The following is a 20,639-nucleotide window of genomic DNA, read 5'->3' on the forward strand; positions in this document are numbered from 1 at the left end:
CAGAACAAACATACAGAGGCCTAACAAATTGTGCCAGGAAAAGTAGTTCTCCCTTGGGTGGAGAGGGAAATGCAAGGGGGCGATATAATAGCTGAGATGTAATCAGGGATGTAGATGTGGACAATCAACGTTTTCCAGCCAGCTTTTAATTATGCATACTACACTGATAGGCCATATGCTCGTAAATAATTGGATAAATTACCATATGTCTCTTCTTCTTTTCGTCAGTGCTAAATTTAGTTGTAATGCTTTGTACATTTTATGCACACATAAATACCCTATCATAATCAGCCAACATTTTCAATAATGATAAATAAATAAAACGTTGGGGGTCGTTGGTTACCCAACCAAAAACAAAAAATATAATATTATCCATATATATATATTTACATTCAATGGGTTATGATGCTGAAGTCACCCACAGGATTGAGTGTCTTGAATGTCACATGATGGAAGCTTCGCGGTGGGTTTGGTGCTTGATTGAACAGCTGTGTCGCATTCAACTCACTCGAATCCAGAATGACTTGACGTTAAGGAAGAGAAGTCCATGGATGCCAATCTCGGGGCCGTTGTTTTATCCGAAGGAGAGACGTTATTTGTGGGCTGCATTTCGCAAAAGCTAACTTTGTTTTTGTTTAATCAGTGAAGCTTCATAGGCTATCCATATCCCCAAAGGCTGCCGCTGCCCAACTGCTGGCGCCAGGCTGAGGTGGAGCGCGCACGAGTCATTTTTTGCAATTATTTTCCATTGGACAAAAGATGTAACCCACAAATGTTGGCTTAGGTTTTTTTTGCCAAACTAACAATGTCTTACTGTATTTAAATTATTTTATTTGATTTCAACTAACTTATTTTTTAAATCAGTTTTCACACTTCTTTTTGCCGGGCAATCAGCGCGCCGCACATCCACTGCACACTGCTTCTCCGCGAGTCAACAGTAGACAAGTGTAGAGCAACGCGAGAGGAACAGTATTGTAAGAAAACGAGCGCTTTCCTCGACGAGACTTCTTTGTGAAGGTAAACAATGTTTATTTAAATTATTTCCTTGACTTTGAAGTGTCTCCGCAGGCTATCCGAAATGTGTTCAAACAGTGCTCTTTAGTTTGTTCGTCTCCACGTGATAGACTATTGTTTTCTTCACTCACTGCTTTGTAAAAAATAAAAAAATAACTTACTTTTAGAAGCTTAAGCTTATTCCTGGGATGTAGGCTCTAGAAGAAAAAAAAAACATTTAACTGTAAATGTCGAATAATGCTACAATAAACACTGTATTATCCTTTGTATAAATATTAAAATCGATTTAGTCAGCTATTGAGTTTAATCGGATGGAGATACCTGTATTATGTGAAGGGAAAAACCTTCATTTTCACACTTCCAACTTTTTACCATGTCGATGTGAATACGAACAGGTAGTTTTTACGACTGTGTGGGCACGATATTTTCAGCATGAACTGATATGTGTAAGCATTGGTTTAGATTTTTAAAAGATATGTCTGGAATTGACGTTGTTGGCGGGCTACTATAGATGTAATTGCAAGCCCTTGCTTTTAAAACCGAAGCGATATTGAACGCATCCCACTTTTGTCATTTAACTTAGGTTTAGTGCATTACTGAAGAGCGAGACCAGGCAGTCGTGGGTGGAAAGTGGAGTCAGTATCGATTTTGTTTGGTGGTTTGAGTTATCTGTGATGCGTTTGATAGCATATTTCACTATCACTATGATCAAACTCCCAAACCTGAAACGATCGAAAACTTTCTCAATTTACCTTACTGATTTGTAATAGGATACATGCACGTTTTTCCAGTTCAGGACCAAGGACAGCGATTCGAGGTATTCACGGGCCAATACAGTACAGAGACCACTTCATCTTATGATAAACGTAGCCCTTGGACATTGTAATGGTTTAGATACTCCTTTGTGTGTCCGTTTACGATTCAGTCTTTGCGCCTTTAGATTCAATTATTAAGTCGTCCATTATAAATGTGTAAAGTCTATTTTGTATCATGATCAAATGTAAAATGCAATATCCCTCTGCACTAGAAAAAGTTGTAGACAAACTTGGCTGAAAGCCAGTCATTGTGTGCCGGGCCAATATTGGTAATAGCTGGGTTATGAGAGGGACTGAATGGCCAATTTCCCACACAGCTCAACAGACTATAACAAAGCTCAGAAGTAATAGTTGGCGGAAACTTTGAACCAAAGCATTTCTATAGGCCTACAGTATATGTGACGCATGCAGTCATCAAACCCGGCCTACCTTCCTCCTGCCAACCTGCTAAAGTAGCTGTTGAGTTCTCTGCTCCCCTTGTCTGACAGTCTTCCGAAGTGCAGCGCCTCATAGCTAATACATATTTAATAATAAAATCCTGTATTTACATTTTTGGGGGGGCTGGTAATGACTAAGAAATGTTTCATCTTAACTGTGGAGGCACTTAAATGAGTGTGCTGGATGGCTCGCACTTTAGAATAGAATTTACATTAAGAATAATATGTCAGTCCCTGTAGGCACATGCAACTGAATTGAGTGCTCATGCTAAATGAAATGTGCAAATGTTCTACTAATGCATGCGTATACACGATGACTAATTAGTCTATCTGTCATAAGGGGCGAACATGAAATCCATACGCATGTTACTCACATTGTAAATATGATATGATTAGGCCCAATCTAAGAATTTGTCAGCGAAAGGGCGATATCACATTTTTCCTCTTCTGAAGAGCCCCCATGGAATAGATTCACCTAAACAAATGAGTTGTAAACACACGACTAGTGGCCTCAGTCGTGTAGGGTTAACTAGGTTAGGGATGGTTAGACAGGGTTCACATTAACCCAACCCTTTCCAGAGCATATAGGGACAGCATATAGTGAGTTGGACAGCACATGGTAATGGTATGTGTGCTTTAGTGGCATGGGCACACGATCATGGAATTGTCCCAATCAGTATTGTCCGCTGAAAGTCTGATAGGTTAGATTGGGCTGCGTGTCGCTCATGTAGACAATCAACAAAAACAAGGATCAGAATGAGAAATTGGGTGATTTTGTCTTGTGCTTGATTATTAGTTGATTATTATTTACAATCCTGATCAATCCTGTAACACTTGTGACAAAGGCGTTCCTTGTATGCCGGGCGTTCCCTTCGCATCCCCAGGTCATTCCATGATAGTTGTCATAATCAAAGACTAACTAACTGTATCGTTTTGAATAAAACTGAATACAATAAAACCGACTTTTAAAATTGCTGTTGAAAAGTCATAATGAAGTAAGAGAGAAATGAGTTGTTATCTGCCAAGCCTATACGTGCCTGTAGTCTGTAGCCTTGGAGACTGGCAGTCATGAACACGGACCAATGTTCTGGCTGCTACCACAGGCTAGTTCACAGCCGATGTACACTGACACTGCGTCAGCATCTGCTTGACAGGGAGCTAATACCTCTCTCTCTCTCTCTCTCTTTTTCTGGTGGAGGTCCCATATCACAGAGCCTGCCTCTTCTTGTACAGTCTGTCCTCCTGTCTGTCCTCTTTACACTATTACACTGTCTCAGCCAGCCTGCCTATGCCCCTGTCTGTCTGTCTGTCTGTCTGTTTGTCTGTCTGTCTGGCACTCCCCTATGGCACTGTCATAACAACACGCCGACTCGTGACTCTTACATGTAAGTGCTGTTTCTTCCGGCTGGCTCATTAGCCTATTCAGTCTTCCTTAATGTGGGAACCTTAGTATTGTGCCGCACACAAAAGAGACATGGCCAAGTTAAGTACTTAAAGAGAGAGTAGTACTTGGTCTCATGACAAAGCCAGAGAATGTGCCATTTCTCCGGGTGACTGGCTGTGTTGTGCCATTTGCCCCTCAAACGCGTGCACTGCCATGACGTATGCCTCTATGTTATGATGAACTGTGGGAGAGTTCCTCGTAGCATACAGCTGAGGTACGAAGAGACTCATGTATGCGTCTTCATTTAAGTGAAAAATACATTTGATCAGATCCAATATAGCTGTCTGTCATAATCAACAGTGGAGTGTCATCTGAAATATTTTATTTGAGAAAATAATCACCAGAGTTCCTCTTATTTTATTTTTGGATCAGTTGATTGACAGGCTGCTGACGGTCTGGCCTTGTTTGAAGAGGCGTTAACACTTTATTTGGATAGTCCATCTGTAGATGCTCTACAGATTATCAGTAACATTTCAACTATCTATCTACTATCTCTAACCCTAACCTTAAGCCTTATCTTTACCCTAAATTTAACCCTTACCTTAACCCTAACCCTTATTCTAAACTTAAACATAACCCTTACTGTCATCTTAGCCAGCAGTTGCTTATCAACAGATAGTTTGTTGATAGTATGACCATCTGTAGAGCGTTTACAGATGGAAAATCGGGACTATACGAATAAGTTGTGACTGAAGAGGCGAGCACAGCCAAGAAACACTGGCTGAGATCTGTCAGGGAGAAGCCTTTGGAGCAGCATAAAAGGCTTGGAGCGAGGCAAGCACTGCTCAAGCCTACTAACATGTTCTGACATGAACTGTCCCCAGGCACTCAGTCAGAGGCAGTCCGTTGTTGCCTCTGAAACCTAAAGACTCTAGGCTGCTAAGATGCCCTCTGCAGAGTCTCCAGAGGTTTAACTGTTGGCTTGAGTTTGTGTTCAAAAATTAAGCCCTCATTTATTTGGTGGAAATTGAAATAGTTAGATGGAGGGCCATTGGAATGTTGTTTTGGGAGCGCAGAGGTGAAATAACATGACCTGGGGAAGAGTACTGGGAGTCTTTGTAGGCCAGGAAGACTGTGTTTGACGTATGAGTATGGCTGAGTTCGCACAGCCCTGTAGTGCCTATGCTACTGTATGCTAGTGCTATATACAGGGGCTATGGAGGGTGATGATTGTGGCTAGCTAGCTGCTAGATTCCACCATGGCCCCATGTCGTGTCCCCCATGTCGAGCCACTGTCCCCAGGGCCCTATAGTCCTCTGATGCTGTCCACCCCACTGACCGCCCGCTCGCATCAGTGGAACACACAGGCCACGTTACTCTGGAGACGGTGAGTAGCGACATCTGGCCGTCATGGAAACTGGGTCAGTGGCTTTCCCGAAAGGAGTGTACAGACGAATCCTTGACAGTGACAGAGAAATAATGTTTTTAAAAAAACAAACATTTTAGTTAACATGCATTTCTGTTCCGCTACTGACATGTTTGAGTAACTCCAGCTGTTATTGTGTTGGATTATAACCAGGGCCTAGCGTGACAATCACGTTCGGTGGTAGGGACCAAGTCGGTTGAGTAATAGAAGCCCAACTGGCTGTTTATACTGTTGAATTTGCATGAGCTACTATGTTCGGAATGCTTGGTATTAAAATGAGCAGGTATAGCCTATTAGCAACATCTACAAACATAGTGTCGATGACGTCTAAATTGAGAGAATTCTCTACAAATCCCAAATGACACTAGATCATAACAAGGACGGTGTCACGCCCTGACCATAGAGAGCCTGTTATTCTCTATGTTGGTTAGGTCGGGGTGTGACTAGGGTGGGTCATCTAGGTAACTATATATCTATGTTGGCCTGGTATGATTCCCAATCAGAGGCAGCTGTTTATCGTTGTCTCTGATTGGGGATCATATTTAGGCAGCCATTTCCCCTTTGTGCTTTGTGGGATCTTGTCTAAGTATAGTTGCCTATGAGCACTACTCTGAGCTTCACGTTTAGTTTTGTTCGCTTTATTGTTTTTGTTATTTGAGTTTTTCTCTTCCTAATAAAAAGGATGGAAACATACCACGCTGCATTTTGGTCCACTCCTTGTGACGATCGTGACAGACGGTTCCTCCAAGCAAGCAATGGATAACGCCTTAGCCTAAACATATCAAAAGACTAAACATATACATTCCATATGTGATCCTGACCAGTGACCACCATGAACCCTTTTTCCATGAGGCTGTGAGAGTTCTGGGAACAGAGTTCTGTTTCATTGCAGGGTGGGTTTTTTCCCCCATCATTGACTTTCCGGCGGTTGTGTTAAAAAACGGTAGTTTGTTTTTGGGTTGAATGGAGGCTGATGAGGCTGGGTGCATGCTAATTGAATGGACAGAGAGAGTACTGACTGACCTAGTTTCCTTAGTGATGATGCGGTGGGTTCCATTCCACTGGAGACAGTTAGATACATGTGCACATCTGCCTAAAAGGCGCTGCATGGTCAATCTGACATCTGCTGTTGCCGTACACCATTTACTGCGATGCGGCCTCCGCAGGAGTCAGAGCAGATATACTTTTTGCGTTTCGCCGTCAACCAATCGTGTCAATGTGGAGCTATACGGAGCCGTCTGCATTGTTAAAACGTTTGAGAGGTGCACGGCGATGCAGTACGGAGCTTGATTTGGCCTCTGTATTCCTAATAGCGTCACACCCTCCATACGAAGCGTCCGACCACATTTTCGGATCAAGCATAAATTGGCTTTTAAGTCGCTGTTAAAATGAACTCCGCCCTCGGGTGGTGAGTGGTGGGAAACACACCACAGAACAGACCTGGATTATGTTCATAAAGCACCAACCGGAGAAAAACGGAACTGGGACTTGTTTAATAAGAAACAATCCTTTTAGTTTTCTGTTGCTTGCCTTTATGAACAGAACCCAGAGTAGGTGCACGGTCAAAATGGCTTCAGGCGCTATCAAATAAGACTGTTAGGTTTCTATAGTAATAGAAAATGCTAGACACTAAACAGGAAGTACGGTTCACTAGATTGTCGCTGTTGGGTGTTCATCCACGTATTGGATTCCAGTCACAGGAAGGATGTGTCCATCTTCTTCAAAGGTAGTTTGTTGTAATGCAAAGAGGGACTGGGGCTTTTTGCATCTCCCTGCTTAGGCCCTGGAAGCTTTGAACATCTAATGAGACACATTGGTCAATAGACCGTTTTTCTCGGATCAGTCTCCGTTCATAATCCCATACGGGCTGGAACAGTGTGTGGACTGAATTAGTATTCATTGTCGATTGAATGGGGCCTGTTGATCTCTTTGTGTGTGTGTGAATGGACATGATGGAGAATTTCAATGGTTATTGGCTGTGGGTATCCTTTGATCTAATCCGAAAAGTGTGTGTGTGTGTGTGTGTACAGTATGTGTGTGCGTGTGTGTGCAGATGCAAGCATGTGTGTGTTATGTGCATTTGTCGATAAGTTTCTTGGAAACCAATGACTCACACATTGAACTGGCAAGTTGGACATCATCACAGCTCCCTGTACTCCGCACTGTACCATGGCATTAAGCCTTTGCCAAGACTGTGCTTAAAGTGGCGAGGATTGGACACAATGACACTCTCCAACTATTCTATATTTGAAATGATTAACTGGGTGGTTCGAGCCCTGAATGCTGATTGGCTGAAAGCTGTGGTATATCAGACCGTATACCATGGGTATGACAAAACATGGTCTTTTTACTGCTCTAATTAGGTTGCGTCGTGCCTAAGAACAGCCCTTATAAGTGGATCCATGCAAATCTAGGAAACATATTTAAAAAACAGATGATTCCAAAAAACCACTAGCTACTGGTGTTAAGCATTTCATCTTGCTATCCTTTGGGTAGGAGAAAGACTGCCTTAGGCAGAGAGCAGAGCAAATGGCTCCTCAAAAGGTTGCTACCACTAGGATAATGACATCTGAGGGAATTGGAAATAAGTTGTCAAAGAGAAGATTAATATTTAATATTATTTTCTTTTCTCTCATTTTCATGTTGAGGTAGAGGATATTGTTCTGCCCTAACGGCAACAATTTCACCATGACACTTAGACGTCAACTAGATAGACTATGAAACTGCATTCCCACTTCTAACTGCCTGGTATTTTCACTGAAGAAAAGATCAGTCTGTCTGGATGTTTCTGTCTGGATGTTTCTCCTAGTCTTTTACTTGTATATGACCCAAAGCCCAATGGTCAACAACACCCTGCACTGGTTGCTTTCTCCTGGTATAAGAGTTCATGAATATAACAACATAGAATATCTTTGCTAATAACTTCCTGTGGAAGTAGCTGTTTTGGACACGTTTCATAGAACAAGTTAACAGGCATTAATGTACACAGACAAATCTGTAAAAAAATAAATAAAAATCAAACATTTCTACTCTATTTCTTCTGAATTGCAGGTCCATATTGGTTCAAATCTTAAAGTCTTCCTCATCTTTCAGCATCAGATAGTGACTATGTAGCAAAGCCAGACATGGCAAAGTTCTCCCTGCCTCCACTTGTCTCTGGTTCATTCCATATGTCTTGGGCCATTTTCTCCCAATACAAACACTTGTCGAGCCCCTCTGGTAACCAGTCTCCCCATCTGCGACAGCCAGCCCGAAAAGCCTGCAAACACCACCGTCCAAATACAGTTGAAATAGAGAATCACACACTTTTACCCAGCCACTTTAATATGGACAGACTATTTCTGACTGATCGCACAAGCACTAATGACGTCTGTACGTCTGTTCGGTCATTATGTTTTGTATAATTTAGTATTCTGTCATTTGGTGCTCTGTCAGTATTGTGATTTAGTGTTCTGTCATTTTGTATTATCATTCAGTGTTCTGTCATTCAGTGTCCCATCATTTAGGCATAGCTTTTTGTCATCTATCATTTCAAATTCTATTATTTAGAAAACTGTAATTGTGTCTACACCAGGAAGTAGGCCTTCTATACATTGAAGCTCAAACTGCCTTGGTAGATCTCTATTTTTAGAGATTTGGTAATGATGCCTTGTGGGTGTAATGAGCGCAATGGGATGCTAGCATCGAATGTTAACCGCCCTATGATAAAACACAGTAGCCTGTCAATGAATGGCCTTGTGCGTCACACACAAGCTAGCGCTTCACATGCTAGCGAAGCCACTGGTGTTGAAAGGCTGGTATTAATGTCTAAGTGGACGTGTGGGTCGAAGCTTTACTGAATGGGGACTGATTGGCTACCTGATAATGGCCCTCATTTGCTTTCCCTTCATTGCTTACACATGCTGGACCTTTGTGCTAAAAAGTCCAATTTGATTGACTGGTGAGTCTATGGCTGTGTCCCAATCACTTTATCACCTCCTCATCTCCTTTCCTCTCTGATAGCTGACCAATGGAAATTTTCCACCTCTATGTGAGGTACATGGCCCAAATTTACTTTTGGTTTGAAGAGAAGGCCTATGGACCTTTTGCCTTCATCCACTTCTAATTAAATGTAATTGATTTTCTAATTGTCCAAATTATAAAGTGGTTCATTGGTAATGATAGAATAGGCCAGTGTCATTACACGCATAGCTGTACCATAGTGAGTCAACCGTAGTGGGAGAGATGACATGTTGGATCCACAGTCACAGAGGTCAGATGAGATATTTACGTTACCAAGTCATTACAGCTGTCGCACCAATGACTCTGACTCAGTCCTTTGAAACGATGAACATGCAAAAGCCCTTTAAATTAGATACCTTATTCTCATCTTATACATTCGTACCCATATGTTATTGATATTGTGATACAAGGGGCCGTGAGGCCATGTCATCGATATCGTGATACGAGGGGTCGTGGCGCAAATGTTATCAACATCGTGATACAAGGGGTCGTGAGGCCACACGAAGCCACCCAAGTCGATGCAAAGAGAGAAAAAACAAAGCCTGATTAGATTGGTATTTCTCTCACACACACTCCCACTCGAAAACAGCCAGTGACAGTAAACAGACAACTCATTATGTAAAATGACTGCCTTTTCAACACATATCCCCATGCATGCCAAGAAAACCAGGCTTCCGGCTAGCGTGGGCATTAGCTACTGCAACCAAGTGATCAGTTCTGCTTATGACTGATGGAGCATCAACATCAATAAGCTGTTGCATATGTCACACCTCCATAGTGTAAGACTGCTGGACTTTTGCTTGACCGGATCATGTTGTGTTAATCCGATCGGTCTTGACCGGCTCATGCTGTGTTAATCCGATCGGTCTTGACCGGATCGTGCTGTGTTAATCCGATCGGTCTTGACCGGATCGTGCTGTGTTAATCCGATCGGTCTTGACCGGATCGTGCTGTGTTAATCCGATCGGTCTTGACCGGATCGTGCTGTGTTAATCCGATCGGTCTTGACCGGATCGTACTGTGTTAATCCGATCGGTCTTGACCGGATCGTGCTGTGTTAATCAGATGGGCTGAATTAAGGAATATGAGGAGTAACGTAAGGCGTTGGAGTCATTCACAGGCCTCCTCAGCACTATTAGTGGCGTGTGGTTTGGCCCTGAGGCAAGGCGAGGACAGCCAAACCGACAACTGCAGTTCAAAGTTCAGCTTTTTCAAAATCAGCCCAATGTTCATGAAGCACAATACACTGTGTGGTTATTTGAATAATAATTGTTATTTTGAGAGATCAGGGCACTAGGCTATTTTCTAAAATACAGCAAAACAACTGACAAAGTAATACACTAATATAAAAGTACACTGAACTATGATACACCGATTAGATGTCAGGATGGAAAGGAGAGCAGGGAGGATTACTGGGACATTTTTGACACACTGAGACATGCCAGGCAGGCAGCGCTGCCTTCCAGGTAACGCTCCTGGCTTAAACTACCTACACGTTTGTCTGGCAATTGACAACTGGGATGCAGGCTTGACCATTGGGTCTTAGCCATTGCCTTACAATTGACCATTAGGACATAGACGTGGCCTTATCATTGACTACTGTGACACCGACCACTTTCTATTAACTCTCCACTAACTCCGTCCTCTCTGTCTCCCTGCAGCTCCTCTTTCTGCCGGCGGCGCCCCCTGCAGTTGTGGATGTGGTATGACCCTGTGTGGCAGGAAGGTGTTGACAGTGCTGAGCAGCGTGTTCGCTGTGTGCGCCCTGGGCCTGCTGGGCATTGCTGTCAGTACTGACTACTGGCTCTATCTGGAGGAGGGCGTCATCCTGCCCCTCAACCAGAGTACCGAGTTACGCATGTCCCTGCACTCGGGCCTCTGGAGGGTCTGCTTCACAGCTGGTAAGTTTCTGGTTAGGGGTACGTTGCCCCTTAAGTACAGATCTAGGATCAGGGTTAGGGTTAAGTGCCTTGCTCAAGGACACATAGTTAGATTTTTACCTTGTCGGCTCGGGTATTAGAACCAGCGACCTTTAAGTTACTGGTCCAACGCTCTAACTGCTAAGCGACCTGCCGCCCTAGACGTTGCCCATTACCCTTAGGCACGAATCTAGGATCAAGGTAGACGCTGCCCCTTAGGTGTACCTACCAAGAGATTTCTCGTCAGTTAGAGTCACAGCTGTGTACATTCCCCCTCAAGCAGACACCAAGATGGCCATTAAGGAACTTCACTGGACTATATGAAAACTGGAAACCATATATCCTGAGGCTGCATTTTTTGTAGCTGGGGATTTTAACAATGTAAATTAGAGAACAAGGCTACCTAAATTCTACCAGCATATTGATTGCGCTACGCGCTGGGGCTACGCGCTCGACCACTGCTACTCTAACTTCTGCGATGCATACAAAGCCCTCCCCCGCCCTCCCTTCGGCAATCCCACCACGACGCCATCTTGCTCCTACGTCTTATAGGCAGAAACTCAAGCAGGATGTACCAGTGACGAGAACCATTCAACGCTGATCCGACCAATCGGAAGCCACGCTTCAAGATTGTTTTGATCACGCGGACTGGAATATGTTCTGGTCAGCCTCAGAGAACATCATCGACCTATACACTGACTCAGTGAGTGTGTTTATAAAGAAGTGCATTGGAGATGTGGTACCCATTGTGACTATCAAAACCCACCCTAACCAGAAACCGTGAAAGGATGGCGGCATTCGCACAAAACTGAAAGCGCAATACACCGCATTTAACCATGGAAAGAGGTCTGGGAATATGACTAAATATAAACAGTGTACCTATTCCCTCTGCAAGGCAATCAAACAAGCGAAATGCCAGTACAGGGACAAGGTGGAGTCACAATTCAACGGCTCAGACACGAGACGTATGTGGCAGGATCTACAGACAATCACGGACTACAAAAAGAAAACCAGCCACGTCACGGACACCGACGTCATGCTTCCAGACAAACTAAACACCTTCTTTGCCCGCTTTGAGGATAATAAAGTGCCACCGTCGCGGCCCGCTAACAAGGACTGCGCGCTCATCATCAAGCTGGAGGCCCTGGGTCTCAACCCTGCCCTGTGCAATTGGGTCTTGGACTTTCTGACGGGCCGCCCCCAGGTGGTGAAGGTAGGAAACAACATCTCCACTTCGCTGACCCTCAACACTGGGGGACAACAAAGGTGTGTGCTCAGCCCCCTCCTGTACTCCCTATTCACCCACGACTGTGTGGCCATGTCACCCAAAACCCTGACAAACTTCCACAGATGCACAATCGAGAGCATCCTGTCAGGCTATGTCATAGCCTGGTACGGCAACTGCACTGCCCTCAACCGCAAGGCTCTCCAGAGGGTGGTGCAGTCTGCGCAACGCATCACCGGGGGCAAACTACCTGCCCTCCATGACACCTACAGCACCCGATGTCACAGGAAGGCCAAAAGGATCATCAAGGACATCAACCACCTGAGCCACTGCCTGTTCACACCGCTACCATCCAGAAGGCGAAGTCAGTACAGGTGCATCAAAGCTGGGACAGAGAGACTGAAAAACAGCTTCTACCTCAAGGTCATCAGACTGTTAAACAGCAATCACTAACTCAGAGAGGCTGCTGCCTACATTGAGACCCAATCAATGGCCACTTTAATAAATGGATCACTAGTCACTTTATACTATGCCACTCTAAATAATGCCACTTTAATAATGTTTACATTACTCATATCACATGTATATACTGTATTTTATACCATCTATTGCACCTTGCCTATGCTGCTCGGCCATCGCTCATCCATATACTGACATGTACATATTCTCATTCACCCCTTTAGATTTGTGTGTATTAGATAGTTGTTAGGGGAATTGTTAGATATTACTGCCCTGTCGGAACTAGAAGCACAAGCATTTCACTACACTCGCATTAACATCTGCGAACCATGTGTATGTGACAAATAACATTTGATTTGATTTCATGATTTGATTAGATCATCATAACCCTTAACCATTCAGGGACACTGACCAGTGTTTACTTCAGTTTCTAATGACTGGTACCTTCTAGCTGGCCTCGGTGCCAGTTTCTGTTTTTGGTAAGTGATGACAGGAAGTTGGCGAGGAGGAGAAACAGGCTGGCACTCCAGTCCTGATTCACTAGACCGCCACAGGACCCACTCTTGAGTCAAATGTTCACCCTCTTCTCTCTCCACTCCCTCCCGGCTGCATCCCAATAATCTGTCCTTGAGTTACCCTGTCTACCCATGTTGGGTTATTACCATTACTTGTCCTGTCAACTCACCCTGGTTGCTCTCTCTCTAGGACGCTGACAGAGGAAAAAATTATGCTCTTCTACGTTCTCTTTTTCCCTTTGTCACGACCCCTTGTGTCCCATTGCTGAACTGTTCGTCAGCGCTGGCCTTGCCGCTCATCATTCCAGCATACAACACCTGTCTTATTGTGCAGGTCCATAAACTGGCCCACTTTCTGAAGACGCTGTAGTGACCCTACTAGCCAAGCTAACCCAACACCCCTTGTTCACGTTCTTCTTCTACTCTGACCGTGAAAAGCCTTGTTTAAAAGGGGAACTAACACGGGCTTTTCTCCACCCTGCACGGTTACCTTGTGCCCTATCACAGGGATGCTCCTCCACTTCTGACCCCACCCCCTCGCCGCACTGAGGCATGCTGGGAGCTTGAAGCAGGAAGTGTAAGCAGGAAGTACTAACTTTCACCCCTTTTCTCTCTTAGCGACGCCATCTTTCAAAGTGTTTCCGAGCAGTAAAGGTATTCACTTCCTCTCGGATGTACTGTACTCTCTCCCCAGGTAGCCTCTGGATACTGAGGCTGACACAATCAACTGTAGCCAGTGCATGAGAGTAAAACTAGTGACCTAACATTTACTGTATTTAAAATGCATGCACTTGCTCAGTAATATTTGTGAGGACAATAAACAGGATTTGTTTCTATATTGCCATTATACCAGTGAATGCTGGTGGAGGTATAAATGGGGAGGACGGGCTAATTTCTCCCTTCACCAGCATTATACTTTCCAGGAAGCATCACAACGTGGCATGATGGTACAAAGCACACTCCTAGGTACTTCCATTTAACATGTCTTTTTTTGCCCCCAGTGTCCATTCTGACCCCCATAAATCCTCAAGCAACACACTGTCAACATGACATGTTTCTGTGGTGATTAAATAGCGGATTTTTTGCTTTGGTCCAAAAGACCAACTTCCATTGGAGTTTTAGCTGCGATTTAATGGCCTTGTTGCTAAACTGCCCCAACTAGCTATCTGTTTGACCCAGAGAATCTAGGCTTGTGTTGGGTTAGTTAGGCCCTGTGTGTCTGTCACTATCTGACTCAGTACTGTTACGATACATCATTACACCATAGAGAGTGAATGGGCTGTGTTAGGCCCAGTATTGCTGCTGCGGGGAGCGTCCATTGAGTGGTTGTATTAAATGCAGCTGTTGGTCCCAGTCTCTGTTTGATGTGTGCTTGTACTGACTCTGGCCAATCCACTGTATAAAAGCTCGCTTCTCTCATGCCCATGAGACTATGAAGAGGATGTTATAGTAGTTTGCAAACAGGTCACTGATTGAACATGCTTTTTAGTCCAAGAGTATGCCTAATAAGAGTCCAGTACACCACCTCATAGCGAGTAAGAAAAATGAAGCGGATTTGTTATTGAGTTAGAACAAACTGAAATCGGCCACCTACCGACTTTGGACCATAGACATTAGAAACAGTAGATAGTGACGTCATCCGCGTACCTGTGGAGAATCTGAACCGCGTCATATTGCTGCATGGCACCTCCTCGTAGCCTGCCGGACCGTGATTGGTCTGCGTCAGTACCTGGTCCTGTATGACAACAAATGTAGTAGTCAGAATGGATCACTATTTGCTTAAATATCTTCATTTGTAGCGAACTTTAAAAGAATTCACAGTGGGGATCGAAGTTGATCCATAATAAACTCATTTTAGAGCCCAAAACATCCCCCCAAAATGTTTTGGGCCCTTCTGGTGATTGGAATTTACATAGGCTTTCTAGGGCCAACCATGGCTTTTGGCACCGCTAGGTTGCTACGAAGTAGACGACCAGCAGAGCTTGTGACTTCACGCTCCAGACCAGAAACTGGGGGCCTGCTTTGGACATGTAGGGCTACTGTACAAAAGTACAAACACGTCCTTTCATTCCGCCAAACCATCTAACCATGGTTCACCTGTTCACCAAGTCCTCCTCCTGGCCTAACCAGTCACCTGAGTGCTCACACTCATTTCCAGGTACAATGCGGGGAAATGGTGCTCTGATTTTGATTATGTTTTTCTGGGCAGAGCTGAATAGTATTTATGAACATATAGTATGTCTGAAAGTTGCAGTCTAATTTGATTCCATTTATTATGGAATCATTTTCACAGCAGTCCATCATTGCTATAGCAATAGTTGTGCAACACCATTAAATCAATTTGCTGCAATCTCTACATCATTTTGACTTGTCTAGTGTTACTGTTAATGGTGTTTGTCATTGTTGACACAATGATATGGGCTCCGTTCCAAATGGCCCCCTCTTCCCTACATAGTGCATTACTGTGGTCTATATATAGGGTGCCATTTGGGACGGGGCCATGCCGGCTTAATAAGACAGCGAGGGAACCCATGGCTCTTCATCACTAGCCTTCTAGTAATGAAATTATACCAGACTGACAGCAAAGACTCTCTTATTGAAGAGGGTTAATTACTGTTAAGACTCTGCAGAGCGAGAGAGAGAGAGAGAGATTCAAACCCACACATGCACACACGCATTCGGTAGGCCGTCACTGTAAATAGGAATTTGTTCTTAACTGACTTGCCTAATTAAATAAAGGTTCAATCAAATAAATAAATACATGCACACACACACACACACCATCACCAGTGTGTAGGGTGAAATTAAAATAAGCACCCTTTCCCCACAGGACAGGGTGATAAAATGTCATGGCTGGGTGTTGGAACAAACAAACATTGAAGAGCTTGTTGTATATTTGTACAATTTAGTGTGTTACAAGGTAAAAGTAACAGCCTTTTTTTGGTCGCTTGTATCTTCCTCTTTCCTGATCTAACAACCCTGGTGTCGATGTCTGTTTAAACCCTTTAAAACAACACATGTCTATTCCCTATGCAACAGTTCTCTCCGATGTCTATTCCCTATTCCCAACTCTATGCAACAGTTCTCTGCTATGTCTATTCCCAACTCTATGCAACAGTTCTCTCCGATGTCTATTCCCTATTCAACTCTATGCAACAGTTCTCTCCGATGTCTATTCCCTATTCCCAACTCTATGCAACAGTTCTCTGCTATGTCTATTCCCTATTCCCAACTCTATGCAACAGTTCTCTCTGATGTCTATTCCCTATTCCCAACTCTATGCAACAGTTCTCTCCGATGTCTATTCCCTATTACTAACTCTATGCAACAGTTCTCTGCTATGTCTATTCCCTATTCCCAACTCTATGCAACAGTTCTCTGCTATGTCTATTCCCTATTCCCAACTCTATGCAACAGTTCTCTCCGATGTCTATTCCCTATTCAACTCTATGCAACAGTTCTCTGCTATGTCTATTCCCTATTCAACTCTATGCAACAGTTCTCTCTGATGTCTATTCCCTATTCCCAACTCTATGCAACAGTTCTCTCCGATGTCTATTCCCTATTCCCAACTCTATGCAACAGTTCTCTCCGATGTCTATTCCCAACTCTATGCAACAGTTCTCTGCTATGTCTTTTCCCTATTCCCAACTCTATGCAACAGTTCTCTCTGATGTCTATTCCCTATTCCCAACTCTATGCAACAGTTCTCTCCAATGTCTATTCCCTATTACCAACTCTATGCAACAGTTCTCTCCTATGTCTATTCCCTATTCAACTCTATGCAACAGTTCTCTGCTATGTCTTTTCCCTATTCCCAACTCTATGCAACAGTTCTCTCTGATGTCTATTCCCTATTCCCAACTCTATGCAACAGTTCTCTCCAATGTCTATTCCCTATTACCAACTCTATGCAACAGTTCTCTCCTATGTCTATTCCCTATTCAACTCTATGCAGCAGTTCTCTCCGATGTCTATTCCCTATTCCCAACTCTATGCAACAGTTCTCTCCGATGTCTATTCCCTATTCAACTCTATGCAGCAGTTCTCTCTGATGTCAATTCCCAACTCTATGCAACAGTTCTCTCCGATGTCTATTCCCTATTCCCAACTCTATGCAACAGTTCTCTCCGATGTCTATTCCCTATTCCCAACTCTATGCAACAGTTCTCTCCGATGTCTATTCCCAACTCTATGCAACAGTTCTCTGCTATGTCTATTCCCTATTCCCAACTCTACGCAACAGTTCTCTCCGATGTCTATTCCCTATTCCCAACTCTATGCAACAGTTCTCTCTGATGTCTATTCCCTATTCAACTCTATGCAGCAGTTCTCTGCTATGTCTATTCCCTATTCCCAACTCTATGCAACAGTTCTCTCCTATGTCTATTCCCTATTCAACTCTATGCAGCAGTTCTCTCCGATGTCTATTCCCTATTCCCAACTCTATGCAACAGTTCTCTCCGATGTCTATTCCCTATTCAACTCTATGCAGCAGTTCTCTCCGATGTCTATTCCAAACTCTATGCAACAGTTCTCTCCGATGTCTATTTCCTATTCCCAACTCTATGCAACAGTTCTCTGCTATGTCTATTCCCTATTCCCAACTCTATGCAACAGTTCTCTCCGATGTCTATTCCCTATTCAACTCTATGCAGCAGTTCTCTGCTATGTCTATTCCCTATTCCCAACTCTATGCAACAGTTCTCTCCGATGTCTATTTCCTATTCCCAACTCTATGCAACAGTTCTCTGCTATGTCTATTCCCTATTCCCAACTCTATGCAACAGTTCTCTCCGATGTCTATTCCCTATTCAACTCTATGCAGCAGTTCTCTGCTATGTCTATTCCCTATTCACAACTCTATGCAACAGTTCTCTCCGATGTCTATTCCCAACTCTATGCAACAGTTCTCTGCTATGTCTATTCCCTATTACCAACTCTATGCAACAGTTCTCTGCTATGTCTATTCCCTATTCAACTCTATGCAACAGTTCTCTCCGATGTCAATTCCCTATTCCCAACTCTATGCAACAGTTCTCTGCTATGTCTATTCCCTATTCCCAACTCTATGCAACAGTTCTCTGCTATGTCTATTCCCTATTACCAACTCTATGCAACAGTTCTCTCCGATGTCTGTTCCCTATTCAACTCTATGCAGCAGTTCTCTCTGATGTCTATTCCCTATTCACAACTCTATGCAACAGTTCTCTCTGATGTCAATTCCCAACTCTATGCAACAGTTCTCTCCGATGTCTATTCCCTATTCCCAACTCTATGCAACAGTTCTCTGCTATGTCTATTCCCTATTACCAACTCTATGCAACAGTTCTCTGCTATGTCTATTCCCTATTACCAACTCTATGCAACAGTTCTCTGCTATGTCTATTCCCTATTCCCAACTCTATGCAACAGTTCTCTCCTATGTCTATTCCCTATTCAACTCTATGCAACAGTTCTCTGCTATGTCTATTCCCTATTACCAACTCTATGCAACAGTTCTCTGCTATGTCTATTCCCTATTCCCAACTCTATGCAACAGTTCTCTCCTATGTCTATTCCCTATTCAACTCTATGCAACAGTTCTCTGCTATGTCTATTCCCTATTCAACTCTATGCAGCAGTTCTCTCCGATGTCTATTCCCTATTCCCAACTCTATGCAACAGTTCTCTCCGATGTCTATTCCCTATTCCCAACTCTATGCAACAGTTCTCTGCTATGTCTATTCCCTATTCCCAACTCTATGCAACAGTTCTCTGCTATGTCTATTCCCTATTACCAACTCTATGCAACAGTTCTCTACTATGTCTGTTCCCTATTCCCAACTCTATGCAACAGTTCTCTCCTATGTCTATTGCCTATTCAACTCTATGCAACAGTTCTCTGCTATGTCTATTCCCTATTCAACTCTATGCAGCAGTTCTCTCTGATGTCTATTCCCTATTCTCAACTCTATGCAGCAGTTCTCTCCGATGTCTATTCCCTATTCCCAACTCTATGCAACAGTTCTCTGCTATGTCTATTCCCTATTCAACTCTATGCAGCAGTTCTCTCTGATGTCTATTCCCTATTCTCAACTCTATGCAGCAGTTCTCTCTGATGTCTATTCCCTATTCCCAACTCTATGCAACAGTTCTCTCCGATGTCTATTTCCTATTACCAACTCTATGCAACAGTTCTCTCCGATGTCTATTCCCTATTCAACTCTATGCAGCAGTTCTCTCCGATGTCTGTTCCCTATTCAACTCTATGCAACAGTTCTCTCCGATGTCTATTTCCTATTCCCAACTCTATGCAACAGTTCTCTGCTATGTCTATTCCCTATTCCCAACTCTATGCAACAGTTCTCTCTGATGTCTATTCCCTATTCTCAACTCTATGCAACAGTTCTCTCTGATGTCTATTCCCTATTCCCAACTCTACGCAACAGTTCTCTCCGATGTCTATTCCCTATTCCCAACTCTACGCAACAGTTCTCTCCGATGTCTATTCCCTATTACTAACTCTATGCAACAGTTCTCTGCTATGTCTATTCCCTATTCCCAACTCTATGCAACAGTTCTCTGCTATGTCTATTCCCTATTCCCAACTCTATGCAACAGTTCTCTCCGATGTCTATTCCCTATTCAACTCTATGCAACAGTTCTCTGCTATGTCTATTCCCTATTCAACTCTATGCAACAGTTCTCTCCGATGTCTATTCCCTATTCAACTCTATGCAACAGTTCTCTGCTATGTCTATTCCCTATTCAACTCTATGCAACAGTTCTCTCTGCTATGTCTATTCCCTATTCCCAACTCTATGCAACAGTTCTCTCTGATGTCTATTCCCTATTCCCAACTCTATGCAACAGTTCTCTCCGATGTCTATTCCCTATTCCCAACTCTATGCAACAGTTCTCTCCGATGTCTATTCCCAACTCTATGCAACAGTTCTCTGCTATGTCTATTCCCTATTACCAACTCTATGCAACAGTTCTCTCCTATGTCTATTCCCTATTCAACTCTATGCAGCAGTTCTCTCCGATGTCTATTCCCTATTCCCAACTCTATGCAACAGTTCTCTCCGATGTCTATTCCCTATTCAACTCTATGCAGCAGTTCTCTCTGATGTCAATTCCCAACTCTATGCAACAGTTCTCTCCGATGTCTATTCCCTATTCCCAACTCTATGCAACAGTTCTCTCCGATGTCTATTCCCTATTCCCAACTCTATGCAACAGTTCTCTCCGATGTCTATTCCCAACTCTATGCAACAGTTCTCTGCTATGTCTATTCCCTATTCCCAACTCTACGCAACAGTTCTCTCCGATGTCTATTCCCTATTCCCAACTCTATGCAACAGTTCTCTCTGATGTCTATTCCCTATTCAACTCTATGCAGCAGTTCTCTCCGATGTCTATTCCCTATTCCCAACTCTATGCAACAGTTCTCTCCTATGT

General features: G+C 43.5%; 1 protein-coding gene across 1 annotated transcript in view; it reads left to right on the forward strand.

Moving 5' to 3' along the window:
• The first annotated feature begins 351 nt into the window (after nucleotides 1-351).
• The window catches only part of LOC139568717 (voltage-dependent calcium channel gamma-5 subunit-like), a 28,868-nt gene continuing 8,580 nt past the window's right edge, over nucleotides 352-20,639 (forward strand). Inside the window, exons 1-2 of the mRNA XM_071390750.1 lie at nucleotides 352-1,017; nucleotides 10,740-10,979. Of these exons, the coding sequence (XP_071246851.1) occupies nucleotides 10,784-10,979 (196 nt within the window). The 5' untranslated portion in view covers nucleotides 352-1,017; nucleotides 10,740-10,783. The remainder of the gene's footprint in view (nucleotides 1,018-10,739; nucleotides 10,980-20,639) is intronic.

Source organism: Salvelinus alpinus, chromosome 2 (assembly GCF_045679555.1).
Source record: "Salvelinus alpinus chromosome 2, SLU_Salpinus.1, whole genome shotgun sequence".
NCBI lineage: Eukaryota > Metazoa > Chordata > Actinopteri > Salmoniformes > Salmonidae > Salvelinus > Salvelinus alpinus.